At 60.1% G+C, this 13,298-nt stretch overlaps 1 protein-coding gene across 1 annotated transcript in view; it reads right to left on the bottom strand.

Annotated features, from left to right (window-relative positions):
- Positions 1-3,426: 3,426 nt before the first annotated feature.
- Positions 3,427-13,298, bottom strand: part of TTBK1 (tau tubulin kinase 1) — a 33,767-nt gene continuing 23,895 nt past the window's right edge. The window contains exons 13-14 of the mRNA XM_054722362.1: positions 4,427-5,952; positions 3,427-3,814 (exon numbers count right to left, since the gene is read on the bottom strand). Of these exons, the coding sequence (XP_054578337.1) occupies positions 3,427-3,814; positions 4,427-5,952 (1,914 nt within the window). The remainder of the gene's footprint in view (positions 3,815-4,426; positions 5,953-13,298) is intronic.

Here is a 13,298-nt window from a genome sequence, read left to right as displayed (position 1 = left end):
TGTCAGAGACTTGTGCCAATCTAATGGAAAAACTCCCAGTTTTCAGAACTTTTTGGGCTTCAGAATTGAGGTGAGGCTTTGTGGAGCTGTACAGAGAATGCTGCAATGAATACTTTTAGACAATCTTGTGAGTTTAGGATACCTTTCTAGAAGGGCTGAGCCACAGGCTACGTTCATTTGTGATTTTCATAGATTTTGCTAGAATAGTGACCATTGTTCTTCCTTGCCTGTGAGCTGTTGTACCTTATGGTTTTCCAAACACACTCATTTTTATCTGTTAACTTCTGGGCACTGACAATTTTTCCTCTCTTCCTTTCTGCACAAAGCTAGACTGAGAGTCTCTGGCCCTTGGTCAGACAGCCAAGGGAGCTGAGAGGGCACAGCTTTGCCATCAGAGACAGCAGGAAGCCCCTCCCACCATGCGACCCTGAGCAGGTTACCTGCATCCTCCGAGCTTCCATTTCTGCTGGTTGAGACAATCTGCCTCCATTACAGTCCGTCCACGTCCACACTTGCCCACCAACTTGTGCTCTTCTCTCCTGCCACCCCCAGCCCAGGGCCTGGTCTCTGCCCTCTCCCCCAGAGGAAGAAGAGTCCAGGCCAACAGAAAGAAAGGTCCACAGGCTTTTTAATGGTGTGATGGCTACTTCCCTTCTGAGACCCGATCGAATCATGACAGCGGCTTCCAGGATGTTGGGGTACGGGTGGACAGGTGCAGGGTGGGCAGAGGCCATGCAGTGACTGGGGGAGCGTGTTACATTCTGTTTGGCATGTAAACATTCTTCTGTGGCTTCCCTGGAGAAGGGGAGGGCAACTCCCTGTCCCCAACCCCTGCCCACCAGGGCTGGTCCCCAGAGAAGACTGAGCAAGCCAGGCCCCTGGGAGGAGCTGGGAAGGGGGGCGCCCATGTGTCTGGGGTACAGCCTTCTCCTGCACCCTCTTGGTGCACAGTGAGGCTGGGGAGGGAAGGCATGTCTGGGGTGGGCAGCCCCGCATCTGAGCCAGTGACACGGGCTGTCATGAGGAGGAAGTGCTGGAGTGCGGTGGTGGTGGTGGTGGTGGTGGTGGTGGTGGTGGTGGTGGTGTGACCCTCTGACAGAGAAGGGGCTCAGGACCCGCAGAGCTTGGTGGAGGGGGTAGGTGCTCAAGGAGAAGAGGCTGCAGCTGGGGATGGGGAACTGGGAGACATGGTTTCCTCTGCCTTGAATCCTTCCTGGGGAGAGAAGCAGAATCCTCTAGCCTCTTCCCACACTCGCCCCTGCTCCTCCTCCCCCAACTCTGGTGACGTTCAGTGACGCAGAGGCCTGAGGTCAGTTAGGAGCCCTAGGGAGGTCTGGTTTCCCAAGGACAGACAGGGTTTTGCAGCTCTGCCCACCGTCGGTGCTGGGTGAAGAAGGGTGGGAGGATGGGCCTGGGCTCTCTCAGGCCGCCCCCTTTTCCTCCCAACACCAAACCAGGGTGCTGTTGGTCCTGGGCCAGGGGCGAGGCTGGGGGCCCTACATTCACAGTTCGGTTGGTAGCAAGGAGCAGGCCCAGGACCTGGGTACCAGGGGTCGTGCCCTGGTCCCCACCTGGCAGGAGCTGATTGTCATTCAGAGAAGCTCTAGGTGGGAGGGCATGGCCCCTCCTCCACCCCCTCTGCTGGACCCAGAGGGCAGTAGAGGTCTTGGGAGGGTCTCGGGTTGACAAAGAGGGCTCTGTCCAGAGAGGTTTCCTGAGTGTTCTGGGAGCTTCTGCGTCAGCGTGGGGTGGACCTCGGGGGCTGTCCACCCTGGAGTCCTCCCCTAGGCTGGTCTGCAGAGAAGCCACCACCTCGCATGGAAGCAGCTGCCCACGCCTGCTGACTCTCCATGCAGGGCTTCAGCGGGCACCACCAGGCTGCTCCCTGGGTCAGCTTCCTCGTGGGCATCCTTTCAAGTGATGGTGGCTGGTGCTGCCAGATCACTGGGGCATAGCTGGGGCCTTTCTTCCGTTCCCTGGTTGTCTTGCCTTGTTCTCCATGACCCAGGGAAGAACAGAAGGGGCAGGTCAGGGGACAGAGCCTGTGGGTGCTGAGCATGGAGGAGGCCTGCCAGGACCTGTCCCCGATAAGCAGGGTTGGCTGTCCCTTCTGCAGCCAGTGTACTGGTTGGCCCAGATGTGGGCAGCTGAGGCTTGTGATGAGCCGGATGAGAGCTATGCAGGAGCCAGACCTAGGAGGAGGCCCCAGATCATTCATGGAGCAGAGCAGTCCTCACATCCCTGCAGGGACAGCTCGGCTGCATGGTGTGGGGTTATGACAGGAGGGACAAGCTAAGGGTGAGCTGGGGGAGGAGAGGACTTGGGCTGGACCCATCACACAAGCATGTAATCTGGAAGTTAGAAGGGCCTTTCTGCCTTGAGTCCAGGGGCCAGCTGTCGTCTGTCTGTATGTCTGTCTGTTTCTGCTCTCTCTGCCCACAGGGGCACATGATGGTCACAGCCAGGAGAACAGGGAGTGAACTGTGTCCCTGAATCTCCAAAGGGCCAGCGAGAGATGATGACCAGCCACTCTCCACCTCCACTGAACCCAGGAGAGAAGGGAGTTGGCTGAAACTGCAGGCAAGATTGAGTTAGATGGCAATAAGGAATTCCGGATGCTGAGGGGTCCTGAGCACTAGATGGGGGCCAAGGACAAGTGAAACTTCTTTCAAGCCCTTCCTCCAACTTCCCACTGGGAAATACTTGCCCAGGCACGCAGCCCGCAGCCCTCACCCTATGTTCCGACTGAGACCCCACCCAAATATAGGGGTGGGGGGACTTGCACGTCAGAGCAACCCCCATCACCTGCTCACTGCCTCCCACAGGCTGTCCAGGATGGAGCTTTGGGGCAGGTCATACCTGCCCCTCACACCTGAGTAGACCAATGGCCTTAGGTCCCACCTCCCCAACCCCAGTCTGGCCGCTGAGAAGAGGTCCTTCCCAGGAGACTGTGGGGTTGACCCCTCGGGGAGGCTGGAGCCTCCGCTTGGGGAAATTGAGGCTGCCTTTCTCAAATGGGGGGCTTTGGCTGGAAGAAGGCTGGGAGGGGGGAAAGGCTCTGTAGGAGGTGTAAGCAGAGTGTGTTGGGGTGGAGCATGGAGAGCAGCAGAGGCCTGGCGGGAGGGCGGGCTGTCCCGAGGAGTGGGGTCCTCCGAGAAGAGTGGCTGAGCCTTCCTGGCGGAGGGGCGGCAGGAGGTGGGAGGTGACTGGGGAAGGAAGGGGAGGCGAGCTCTACCCTTGCGGCGGCGAGGTGCCCCCCACCGGTGGAGCCTGGCTGGGGCAAGCACGGCGGGTGCAGGCAGGAAGCTGGGGCCGCGGGTGGCGCGTGTCCGGCGCGTAAGGCTGTGCTGGGAGCTGTTCCAGTGTGGCCGGCTGCGGGTTGGGGGCTGGAGTGAGGGTGGGGGCCCACGCAGAGCCCGCGCGTCATTATCTGGCCCCGGCCCGGCCCTCCGCGACACCTGCCCGGCCTTTGGTTGCTGCACGCTGAGTCTGGAGTTTCCCTCTGGGTCCTTTCTTGGCTCCCCCTAGGGAGGGGGTGCCATCAGGCTCGGCCCGGGCCTGTGAAGCGCCTCGGGGCTGGGGGCCCCCAGGCCGGGCCTGGTGCGAGGGTGAGGGGCTCTCTCTGCGGGACAGGGACTGGCTGCGGGGGGATGCGCTGGAATTGCGCGGGGTGGAGGCAGGGAGGCCCGGACTGCGCGGGGCTGGGGGCCTGGTGCTGGCTTGGCCTCGCCCTGGGCCCTGGCCCCGGCCTAGGGGCTGTTTGGGACGGAAGTCAGCAGCAACGGCCGACCCTGGGGGCTTCTGCAGCTGGAGCCTGCGGGAGGAGTGGGGGGACAGAAACAAGAGAAAAGAAAAGGAGGGGGAAAAGGAGAGACATTTTCAGAATCGCACTGAGCCCTCGAGTCTTGTATCCACAGACCTGGCTGAGACCTGGCACAGAAAGATAAACTGAGCCTATCGCCCAGGGCAGGACTTCTGGGGGCCGCACACTCCCCGGCGGCTGCCAGAGAGCTCCCCGCAGGCTTTCTTTGGCATCTCTACTTCATCTTCCAAATTCCCATGGATTTTACCTTCTACTCTATAATATACCCTTACTTATATTAATATGAAGTTTCTCCTAACTATGCTGGGCTTTCTCCTTTGGCTTCAAATGCCCCATGACACACCAGAGGCCCCAATCAACCTTTCCCAAACCTGGCCTCCCTGGCACCCTCCAGGCATGCTCACTGTATCCACCCCCTGGAGCCCAGGGACAGGACTGGGACCTGCGTCAGGAGAGAGACTCCGTTGGTGGTGGACAGGAGGTACATTGGAGGGGCCTTCCCGAGCCTTCGATAGCCCCTGCCCTTAGCCCCGGGAAGTCCCTGCTGGTGGAGCCTTCTGTGGTCACCCGCTGCCCACCCTGGGGCCGGCAGAGGTTCCTCACCTGCTGGTGATGGCTGTGTCAGACGCTGGGGCCGCACCATGGGGTCTGCCAGGGGACTGCTGGGCTGGGGCGGGCGTGGGCATGCGGATGCTGATGGGGCGGGGAATCCGGCTCCGGGTGGCAGCCGCTCGCCCGGCCTTCCTGGGCACCGAGGGCTCGGAGGCGGGCATGTCCTCCTCGGAGCCTGTGCCCGAGGAGGAGGAGGCCCCAGAGGCCAGCCGCAGCAGCAGGCGGCCCTGCCTCTTCTCCATCACCAGCCGGGCCAGGGCCTGCTGTGGTCTCCCCCTCTTGCTCCACCGCTCTTTGGCCGACAGTGAACCTGAGGGCTCCGAACCGGTGTCCTCCTCAGACAGCAGGACAGGGATGCGGCTCCTGCAGCGAGGGCCTGGCATGGCACGGTGACCGGGGGAGATGGTGGCCAGTTTTTCGGGGTCTGGTTCCAGCGGGGATGCTGGGGCTGGCCCATCGACAAGGGGTGATCCATTGGGCACTGAGTCCATGGCCACCTCCTTGGGGGTGTCCCCAGGAGGGCCCGACAGGGCACAGCTCTCCAGCCCTGACTGGGCAATACCATTCTCCAGGGGCACAGAGGTTCCCTCCTCGGCTGCCCTCCCCTCGGAGGGCACCTCCAGGCCCAGCCCGCCCCCAGAGCTGAGCTCCTCGGGCCGTGAGGCTTGTCCGCCGGAAGACATGACGTTGAGGTGGGTTTTCTCCGCAATGTGTACAAAGGTCCTCTCAACTTTGGTGAAGGGTGAGGAGGTGACTGCCACGCCCCCTGCCCCTGCGGTGACTGCCCCGGCCCCCGGCCCTGTCCCAGGCCCAGGGGGCTTGGGCTCAGACTTGAGGATGGAGGACAGGGTGCCTGGCTCAGACACGTCCAGCTGGCTACCGGTGGGCTGCGGCCGCTCGTTCTGAGGAGTGAGGGCAGCCAGAGTGCCCAGGTCAGGGTCAGGGGCCAGGTCGGCAGTGACAGGCGACTTCTTCATGTCACCAGGGGAGACGAGCACCAGCGTTTTGGAGCCCTCCTCAGGCTCCAGGTCCCCATCAGCCATGGAGGCCCGGCCCCTGGACTCCTTCTGATCATCAGCCAGCAGCGTGGACGGGGCGCCCTCCTGGCTCCGGTCGGTGCTCCTCTCGCTCCCCTCACTGCTGGAGCCACTGCGAGGCCCCAGTGCCTCCCCCAGGGCTATTGCCTCCTCCTCCACTTCCTCCACCTCTTCTTCGTCCTCCTCGTCCTCCTCGTCCTCCTCGTCCTCCTCCTCTTCCTCCTCCTCCTCCTCCTCCTCTCCATCCTCTTCCTCATCCTCCTCTTCCTCCTTCCCATTAGCTTGAGGCTGAACAGGAGTCAGCGGGATCTGGGGGGTGGTGAGGAGCATGTGCGAGAAGCCCACTCTCCGGACCCTGTGGAGCAGCCGGGCCCGTTCGCGGTAATCGGAGAGGTCTTTCTTGAAGTCCTGGTAGGGCAGACTCAGAGGCACAGCTCGTGGGAGACCGTTCACCTCAAATGGGGGCGCCACGGAGAACACCTGCAAGGGGCACACACAGGGACCGGCTGAGGCTACCCCCGTCCTGGGCCCGAGAAGACCTGGACTGCACCCACAGCTGAGAGGCCCACGGGCTCGGTGTGTCCACAGAGTGCGAGCCCCTGAGGGCAGGCTCTGGTCTGTTTTGCTCATTGCTCTATCCCTAGGACCTAGGGTCTCCATGAATGATTGTGTCCATGCTCCAGGTCCCCCGAGGTCCCAGGCCCTGATCCTGGGGGCTTTTCTGTTTCTCAGTCTCCCATTTCCCCCACTCCTCTCCTCACCACGTGCATCCCAAAACCCAGAGCCACGCTAGTTCAATCTGTAGAATAAAATAACCATTGCCAAGCAGATTAACCCTCCCTTTTACCAACGAGGAAACCAGGTCCAAAGAGGGGCCCCACTGCCTCCTCGCGGCATAGCTCCTCTGCAGCCAGGAGCTGGCTGCCCAAAGCCCAGAGCCTGTGAGGGACAGGCAGCACCAGGCTGCCCCACCCCAACATGCAGGCTGCCCCACTGGAGCTCCAGGACCCTGTCCTCCCACCCCGCCCTGGCCGCTTAGCCGGGAAGTTTCCCGACCTCTGCAGGGGTTTGCAGCCCACACTTCCCCTGGGAATTCACAGCCAACCTGTGAAGGACGGTTTCTTTTCACTTGATTAAGTTTTCCCCTTGGAAGCTCTGTAGAGAGTCCTTGGCAACTTAAGGCCCTGTCTGTTTTCCTAAGGCCGCTGCCACATCTCCCCTAGCCTCCCTCCTTCCAGACTAGAAAGGCCTGGCCACCGTATCGGGAACGCAGCTGCTGCATCTTCTCCAGCTCTGCCCTGTCAATCCACACACCCCGGGCACCCACGGCGCGGCCCCAGCAGGCTGACATGGCTTTATTCCAGGCTGATGGTGCTAACAGTACCCAGCATTGTGTTAGCCTTTTGAACACACTGGGCCTCCGTCTTTCTAAACACAGCCCATCCAGACCAGAAGCCCCAGAGAGATCCTGACACTCCCCACACCTTCGGGGGCCATCCAGACTCTCAGGGAGTCCTGCCAAGTCCCCCCTTAGACATCTGTGTCTGCTGCCCAGCCCCATGGGCACAGCCCTGTCTTGCCTGGTGGTTCCCTGGCCACTGGCTCATTTCTCCATCCCACACCGCCCATCCATCCATCCCATAGCTGCCAAGGGATCTTCCTGAAACTTAAATCGAATCCCATCTCTCTCTGCTTCAAACTGCCCTCCCACCCTCCTCCACACCATGATCTGGCTCCTAGCTTCTGCTCCAACCTCACTTTTAGCAGCAACCTCTGATCCCCCGCCCCCCTCCCCGCCCCCCGCCCTACACCCCAGCCATTCAGATGCCACCATGTTCCCTAAATGGGTCATGCATCTCACACTTCTGTGCCTTTTCCAAGGCAGTTTCCTCTGCCCCAGGTTCCTTCTCACCCCCTCTATTCACATGAAAAATTCCTGTTCTTATTCCAGGACCTGCTCAAACAGCTCCTCTTCCAAAAAGCCTTCCTGTTCACCCACCAAGCAGACTTCATCAGCCTCCTTTGTACTTGTCCCCACATCCTTCCATTAGAGAACCTTCCACCTCTGTTCCACATGCAGGTGTTTACATAGTTCGCTCTCTCCATAAACGCTAAGCCCCTTGAGGGTTTTTCATTCATTCATTCATTCATTCATTCAAGAAGTCCTGAACCTGTGAATCCAGTGAACAAGATAGCCATGGTCCTTGTGTTCACGGAGTGTGCAATCTCTATATTAGGAAACGAAATGGGGATGATGCATACTCTACAAAGGCTGTGAGCATAAATGAGGTCAGATAAGCATGGGCCTGGCATGTAGCAGTTTCTTGATCAATGTTAGCTCCCGCCCACCTACCCCCTACTCTGATTTGGAGATCATTGCTTCTATCCCTGACCTCAGAAACGTCCAGATACCACCTCTGTGGGTGGGGGTGGGGATAGAGTGGTGGGGAAAGAAGGGAGGCCTTTGTGCAAATAGTTAGCCCAAAGGCTGGTGGAGGGGAAAGGCAGAAATCCCCAAGGCCGAGGAGCGGCCCATGGCTGTCTGATTTCTACCATCCCCAGCTGCCATACGCTCCCTCACAGCCAGACCATCAGGTGAGGACTTGCTGATGCGGCTTGGGCGGGGGAGGGGGGGGGGGCGGGTGGAACTGATGAAGACATGGCAGCATCAGCCCCAGACAGGACCCCAGCCCACCCTGTTGGAGCCCAACAGGGAACTTCCTTCGAGCACTGTCCCCTTCACGATCCAGCGGGAAGTCTCCAGCAGCTGTTTTCTTTTCCTGCACCATTCTCATTATTCGTTTATTCATTGATTCATTTAGCAAACATTAACACTGCTTCTGTGCCAGGCCTTGCGTTGGGCCCCTTTGCCATGTTTAGTTTCCAACATCAAGGTTAGAGAAGATGACTGGGCAGAGGTGGAGGGGGTTGCTGTGAGCTCCGGGGTTTGTGGGGCCCCCCGTTCAGGTGCTGGCCCTGACAGCCAGGGCAGGCAGAGAGATGCAGAGCTCTGATCAGGTCTCCCGTCCAGCTCGGAACCCACCCACCCAGCACCAGACACATCCCACCTGGCAAGGATATCCTTCAACCACCAGGCATCCTTTCTCAGCAGAACCTCTGCCTATTTGCCCTGCCCCATCTCTGACACGTAGGGCATCCCTGGCAGAACCACTCTGTCCTCCGGCCAGGTCCTGGATCTCTGAAAAAGCCCATCCATCAGAAGGACCCGCCTTTTACAGCGCCCACTTAGATGATCACAGCTGGAACCTCCTCCCATTCCACCTGAAAGCCCTCCCCTTCCATTACATGGGAAGAAGGAGGGAGGAGAACTAAAAATCAGTCATTGGTGATAATAGCAGGCTGGAACACTGAGGCCTGGAAAGAGGTATTGATATGCCCAAGTCACAGAACCCATCCACCAGGGTGGACTAGAACTCTTTCCACTGCCTCACTGTCCTCCCTGCACCCCACCCTCCCAGCAGGGAAACCTGGGCCCCTCTTCCCTTTAGCAGGAAGGGCTGTGAACCTCACAGTGGGGGCAGCTTTGTCCCACAGATCACTGCCAAGCCCACCTCCGCTGGGCATGCTGGATTTTCTGTTCAAAATCCCTCTGCCCTCCGGATCTGGCTCCATGTGGGAAGTCCTCCCTCACTCTCTCCGGACCTCTCCTGGATGCCTGAGCCCAATGAGCATTCATTCATTCACCCATGCAATCCAGTGCTCATCTGCTCAGCCAGCAATCACTAGATAGCCTCTGTGCGCTTGGGGAACAGCCATGACACCCCCCATCCAGCTCAGAGGGAAGCAAGAGTGCTGGGTGTCAGCAGGGGATGCAGGAGTCCCGGGAAGCTCCCGCCTTCCTGCTCCCTCTCAAGGGCAGCGACCTTTATGATTCCAGTTTGCTCACTGTGCTCTCCAGCCTGGTTCCACAGCATCATCTGGGAGTGCTGCTTGTTTAAAATATGTATGTGTATATATATTATTGATTTCAGAGAGGAAAGGAGAGTGAGAGTGAGACAGAAACATCAATGATGAGAGAGAATCATTGAAGGGCTGCCTCCTGCACGCCCCACACTGGGGATCCAGCTTAAAACCCTGGCATGTGCCCTGACCAGGAATCAAACTGTGACCTCCTGGTTCATAGGTCAACGCTTAACCACGCCAGCCAGGCTTTGGGGGTGCTTCTTACAAATACAGAGTCCTACCCCCCAGAGCCTGTAGGTCAGAGATGAGGCTCAGAACTCTGTTTAAAGCTACCAGTGATTCTACTGAAGTTTGACAAAAGGCAAATGTCATAAGGGTGAATGGCGGTAGGAGCGGAGGCGGCCACTGGAGCTGAGACACAGAGAGAACGAAAGCCCAGCCCTCTCCCTGCCCCCACGGAGTCCAGACCAGAGGGCTAGGGCCTCACCAGCTTCAGAGCCCAGCCTAAGTTCGTGTTTTCTCCAGTCAGCAGGAAAGAGAGGCGGGCGGACAGACTGATCTTCCCTACCAACAGCAAACCTGAACTCTCCTCAGCCCTGACTCCTCTGACACCGACCGACACTGGGGACAGGCTACTACACACACACACACACACACACACACACACACACACACACACCAACACAGGGCGCACGGAGCAGCTCTCCCGCCTGGACCCTGGCCAAGCCCCATCCTGCACATCAGCACACACAGGTCCCAAGGTCGGAGAAGGGGGGTGCTGAGTGACAAAAAAAGGGAGAGTGAGCCCTGATGCCCACCCTTCCCCCCACCTCCCGTGGGGGTGGGAAGGGCTTTGTGCCTCTCACAGTGGTGCCCCCTCCTCTCTCCTCAGCAGCCACCAGGTGCACACCTCCTGTCGCCCCTCCTCCCCAGGGGGAGCTCCCCCTGCCATCACTGCCCAGCCTGAAAGTTGGAGATGAGAGGTCAACAGTGTAGCCTCCTCTGCCAACCCCCACCTTCCCCGGATTCTTTACTTGTCTGTCTGAGTCTCTACTCTCAAGCCACAGCTGTCAAGCTAAGAGCTTCCCCCGTTCCTCCGCCCCAGACTCGCCGGCCAGACAAACCTCTGAGTGGAAGTGTTAGGGGCAGAGAGGGAACAGCGGGGACCAGCTGTAACCATAAGAAATATTAATCATGCTCTGTGAACCATGATGGCTCTGTTCTGATGAGAGAAAGCACATTCTAACCTGGCCGAGAGCTGTATGCCCGGGACATGGGAGCTAACATCGGAATGCAGTCCATCCTCCTTTTCTGAGAACTGCCCATAATCCTGGGAAGATTAACAACCTTGTGTCCGCCCTTTGCCCCCCCCCACCCACACACCCACACACACACACACACAGCCTGCATTGCCTGTAACCTGTAACCATTATAGCTTGCCCACTTCCCCAGGCCTGTAACTCCTACTCACCCATGAAATCTTTGTCCTACCCAATATCAGCAGCTGGCTTAGGGGAGGGGTAGAGCAGACTTTTGCGGATGACCTGCTGCTCTCCCATACTGCCCGCATTATTGGAATAAACGCTCACATATGATTCAACCCTGTCTCTGCTGCATTGGCTCAAGTAGCGACAGGCAGCCTGGACCCACCGGCTGTCCAGTTTCAGAAGGGGCGAGATGGCCGGGGAAGGTGGCTGCCTGCCCTGCATCTATGCAGATCTCCACACACTTGATCTCCAGGTCTCTTTGCCCCCAGCCCATCCCTGCCTGCCCCAAGGCAAGGAGCTGGCAGCCAGGGGCGGGGGTGGGGGTGGGGGGCTTTCTGAGTGCTCTGGAGGTCCAGGCACGCAGCTGCAGCTTGCCCGTCCTCTGCCCCCACACCTGCTTCAGGCCCCAAGGAGAAAGGCGTCTTCCTCTGTGGACACTGCCACCAGGCCTGCAGGGCGGGGTGGGGGTCCCAGAGGGGCGGGAGAGCCCCACCCTCGGCAATCTCAGAAGTTCGAGCCATCCTCTCCTCCATGTCCCCACGCTCTCGTTGGCCTAGTCCTCCCTCAACCCACATGCTATCCTTGCACCCCCACTCCCTCACTGATCCCCCTCAACAGACCTTTCCCCGCAGGCCTGAGCTACCTCAGACCTCCCCTGGGAGCAGAGGCCAGGGAAGGCTCCTGCGGACGCCTCACAGAGCTCCCTGGTGTCCTAGCTTCCCACCGCACCCACTCGACAGTCTGATCCGAACAGGAACTATCAGTGGGCCCACCTCTTACTTCTCCCCCTGGCCTTGGCAAGATGGCAAGCTGACAGTTTGGAGTAGGGCCCCAGAGACCAGAGTCCAGCCCCAAGCCCCTCCTCCGGATGGATGACCGGAGACAGCCAGCAGGGAGAGTTGCCCCAGCCCCACCAAGCTGAAGCCTCCTGGGGACCCCTTCCCTTCCCCTCCCCATCAGCCCAGGTCTTTGCTGCGGGTGGAGGTAGGGGTGGGACTGGATCCATTGATCTGGAATTTGACTCCACAAGATCCCCGAGTCAGCAAAAGACTAGCCCCTGCCCTCTGCCCTCTGCCCTCTGCCCTCTGCCCTGCCGGCGACTCCAGCGTTAGGATCTGCATGAGGGTGGGTTAGGAAGGAGGTGGGTGAAAGAAAGTAGGCGAGGCGCAGGTTCCTGGAAGGCGTCTTTAATCAGGATTTGGTAGTACACAAGCTCTCCGGATTGTCTGCATGAACATACAGGGACTTAAAAAGGCACAAGATCCCTCGCACAGCGACGTGTGACGGCGGGGCGCCCCCACCCCCGCCCGTGCGCGCGTGGGTGCGTGTCCGTGTCCCACCCCGTGGCGGCGCCGCGCGTGTGCGTGTCGGTTTCAAGTGTTGGATTTGTACAGTACTCGCCGTCTGGGGGCGGGGCTCAGTGCATGCGTTTCCACCCGGCCGGCCCGACGCCGCTGTACGCTGAGGGCGCACCCCGGAGAGAGGGAAAAAGCGTCCCATCCTCGTGTGTGTGGTTTTGAGTTTTCGTGCATGCTCGCCGGGGTCGGGGAATAGTGCAAGCTAGAATACAGGATTATTGCAGTACAAAAGGGGGGCGGGAACTTATGACGGGAGGGGAGGCTCGGGAGTACACCAGCTGGGATCCGGGGGGTCCTCTCGCCACCCCCCTTCCCATCCCTCGCTCCCCTCTCCACCGCGATCAGCGAGCGTCCCCCGAAGGTGGGAGGGGGTCCTTGGTCCTTGGAGGGAGGGGGCTGAGCTCCTCCCATCCCACCAGTCCCACCTCTCAGGGGGCAGGGGGCAGGGGCCCGCTCTCTCCTGCCCAAGAGTCTGCCACAGAGCCCCGAGCCCGCCTCCTCCCCCGCGGAAACCCCTCCCAGTGCGGGGAGGGGTCGACGGAGCAAGTGCAAAGGAAGCAGATGTTGGTCCCTGAGTTTTATTTTCGGAGGTGGGGCGGGAGAAGTGCCGGACGTCGGGGCAAGTTTGAGGTCCCCCCGCCCCCGCCAGGGCGCTCAGTGATGGAGTGGGGCGGGGCAGGAGACGCGGACGCTGGGGCGCGGGCTGAAGAGGGTTTGGGTGGCTCTGAGAGACCTAGACTCAGAGCTCGGCACCCCCCTCAACTCTGGGCTCTTTGGCATCCAGTTGCAAGGCCAATGATTTGGGGAGTGGGGGACAGCCGGGGGGCGGTGAGGTAAGGGAGTCAGGGGTGGGGCGACGGGGGTTCTTCGAGCCGGAGAGCCGGCCGGCTCCCCCTCCCAGCCCCTCGTCGGCATCCCCGACTTGGAAGTCCTGGGGGGCGAGCCTCACTCCAGCACCCCCCTCACCCCGAGGCCAGGGAGCCGGCGGAGGGGAAAGCAACCGAGGACTGACTGAGCGACGTCGGGGCGCAGGGGGCGCGAGCCCAGTGGGGTGTGT

This window comes from Eptesicus fuscus, chromosome 10, assembly GCF_027574615.1.
Source record: "Eptesicus fuscus isolate TK198812 chromosome 10, DD_ASM_mEF_20220401, whole genome shotgun sequence".
Classification (NCBI taxonomy): Eukaryota; Metazoa; Chordata; class Mammalia; order Chiroptera; family Vespertilionidae; genus Eptesicus; species Eptesicus fuscus.
Note: the sequence above shows the minus strand (reverse complement) of the source record. Positions and strands in the feature narration are given on the sequence as shown.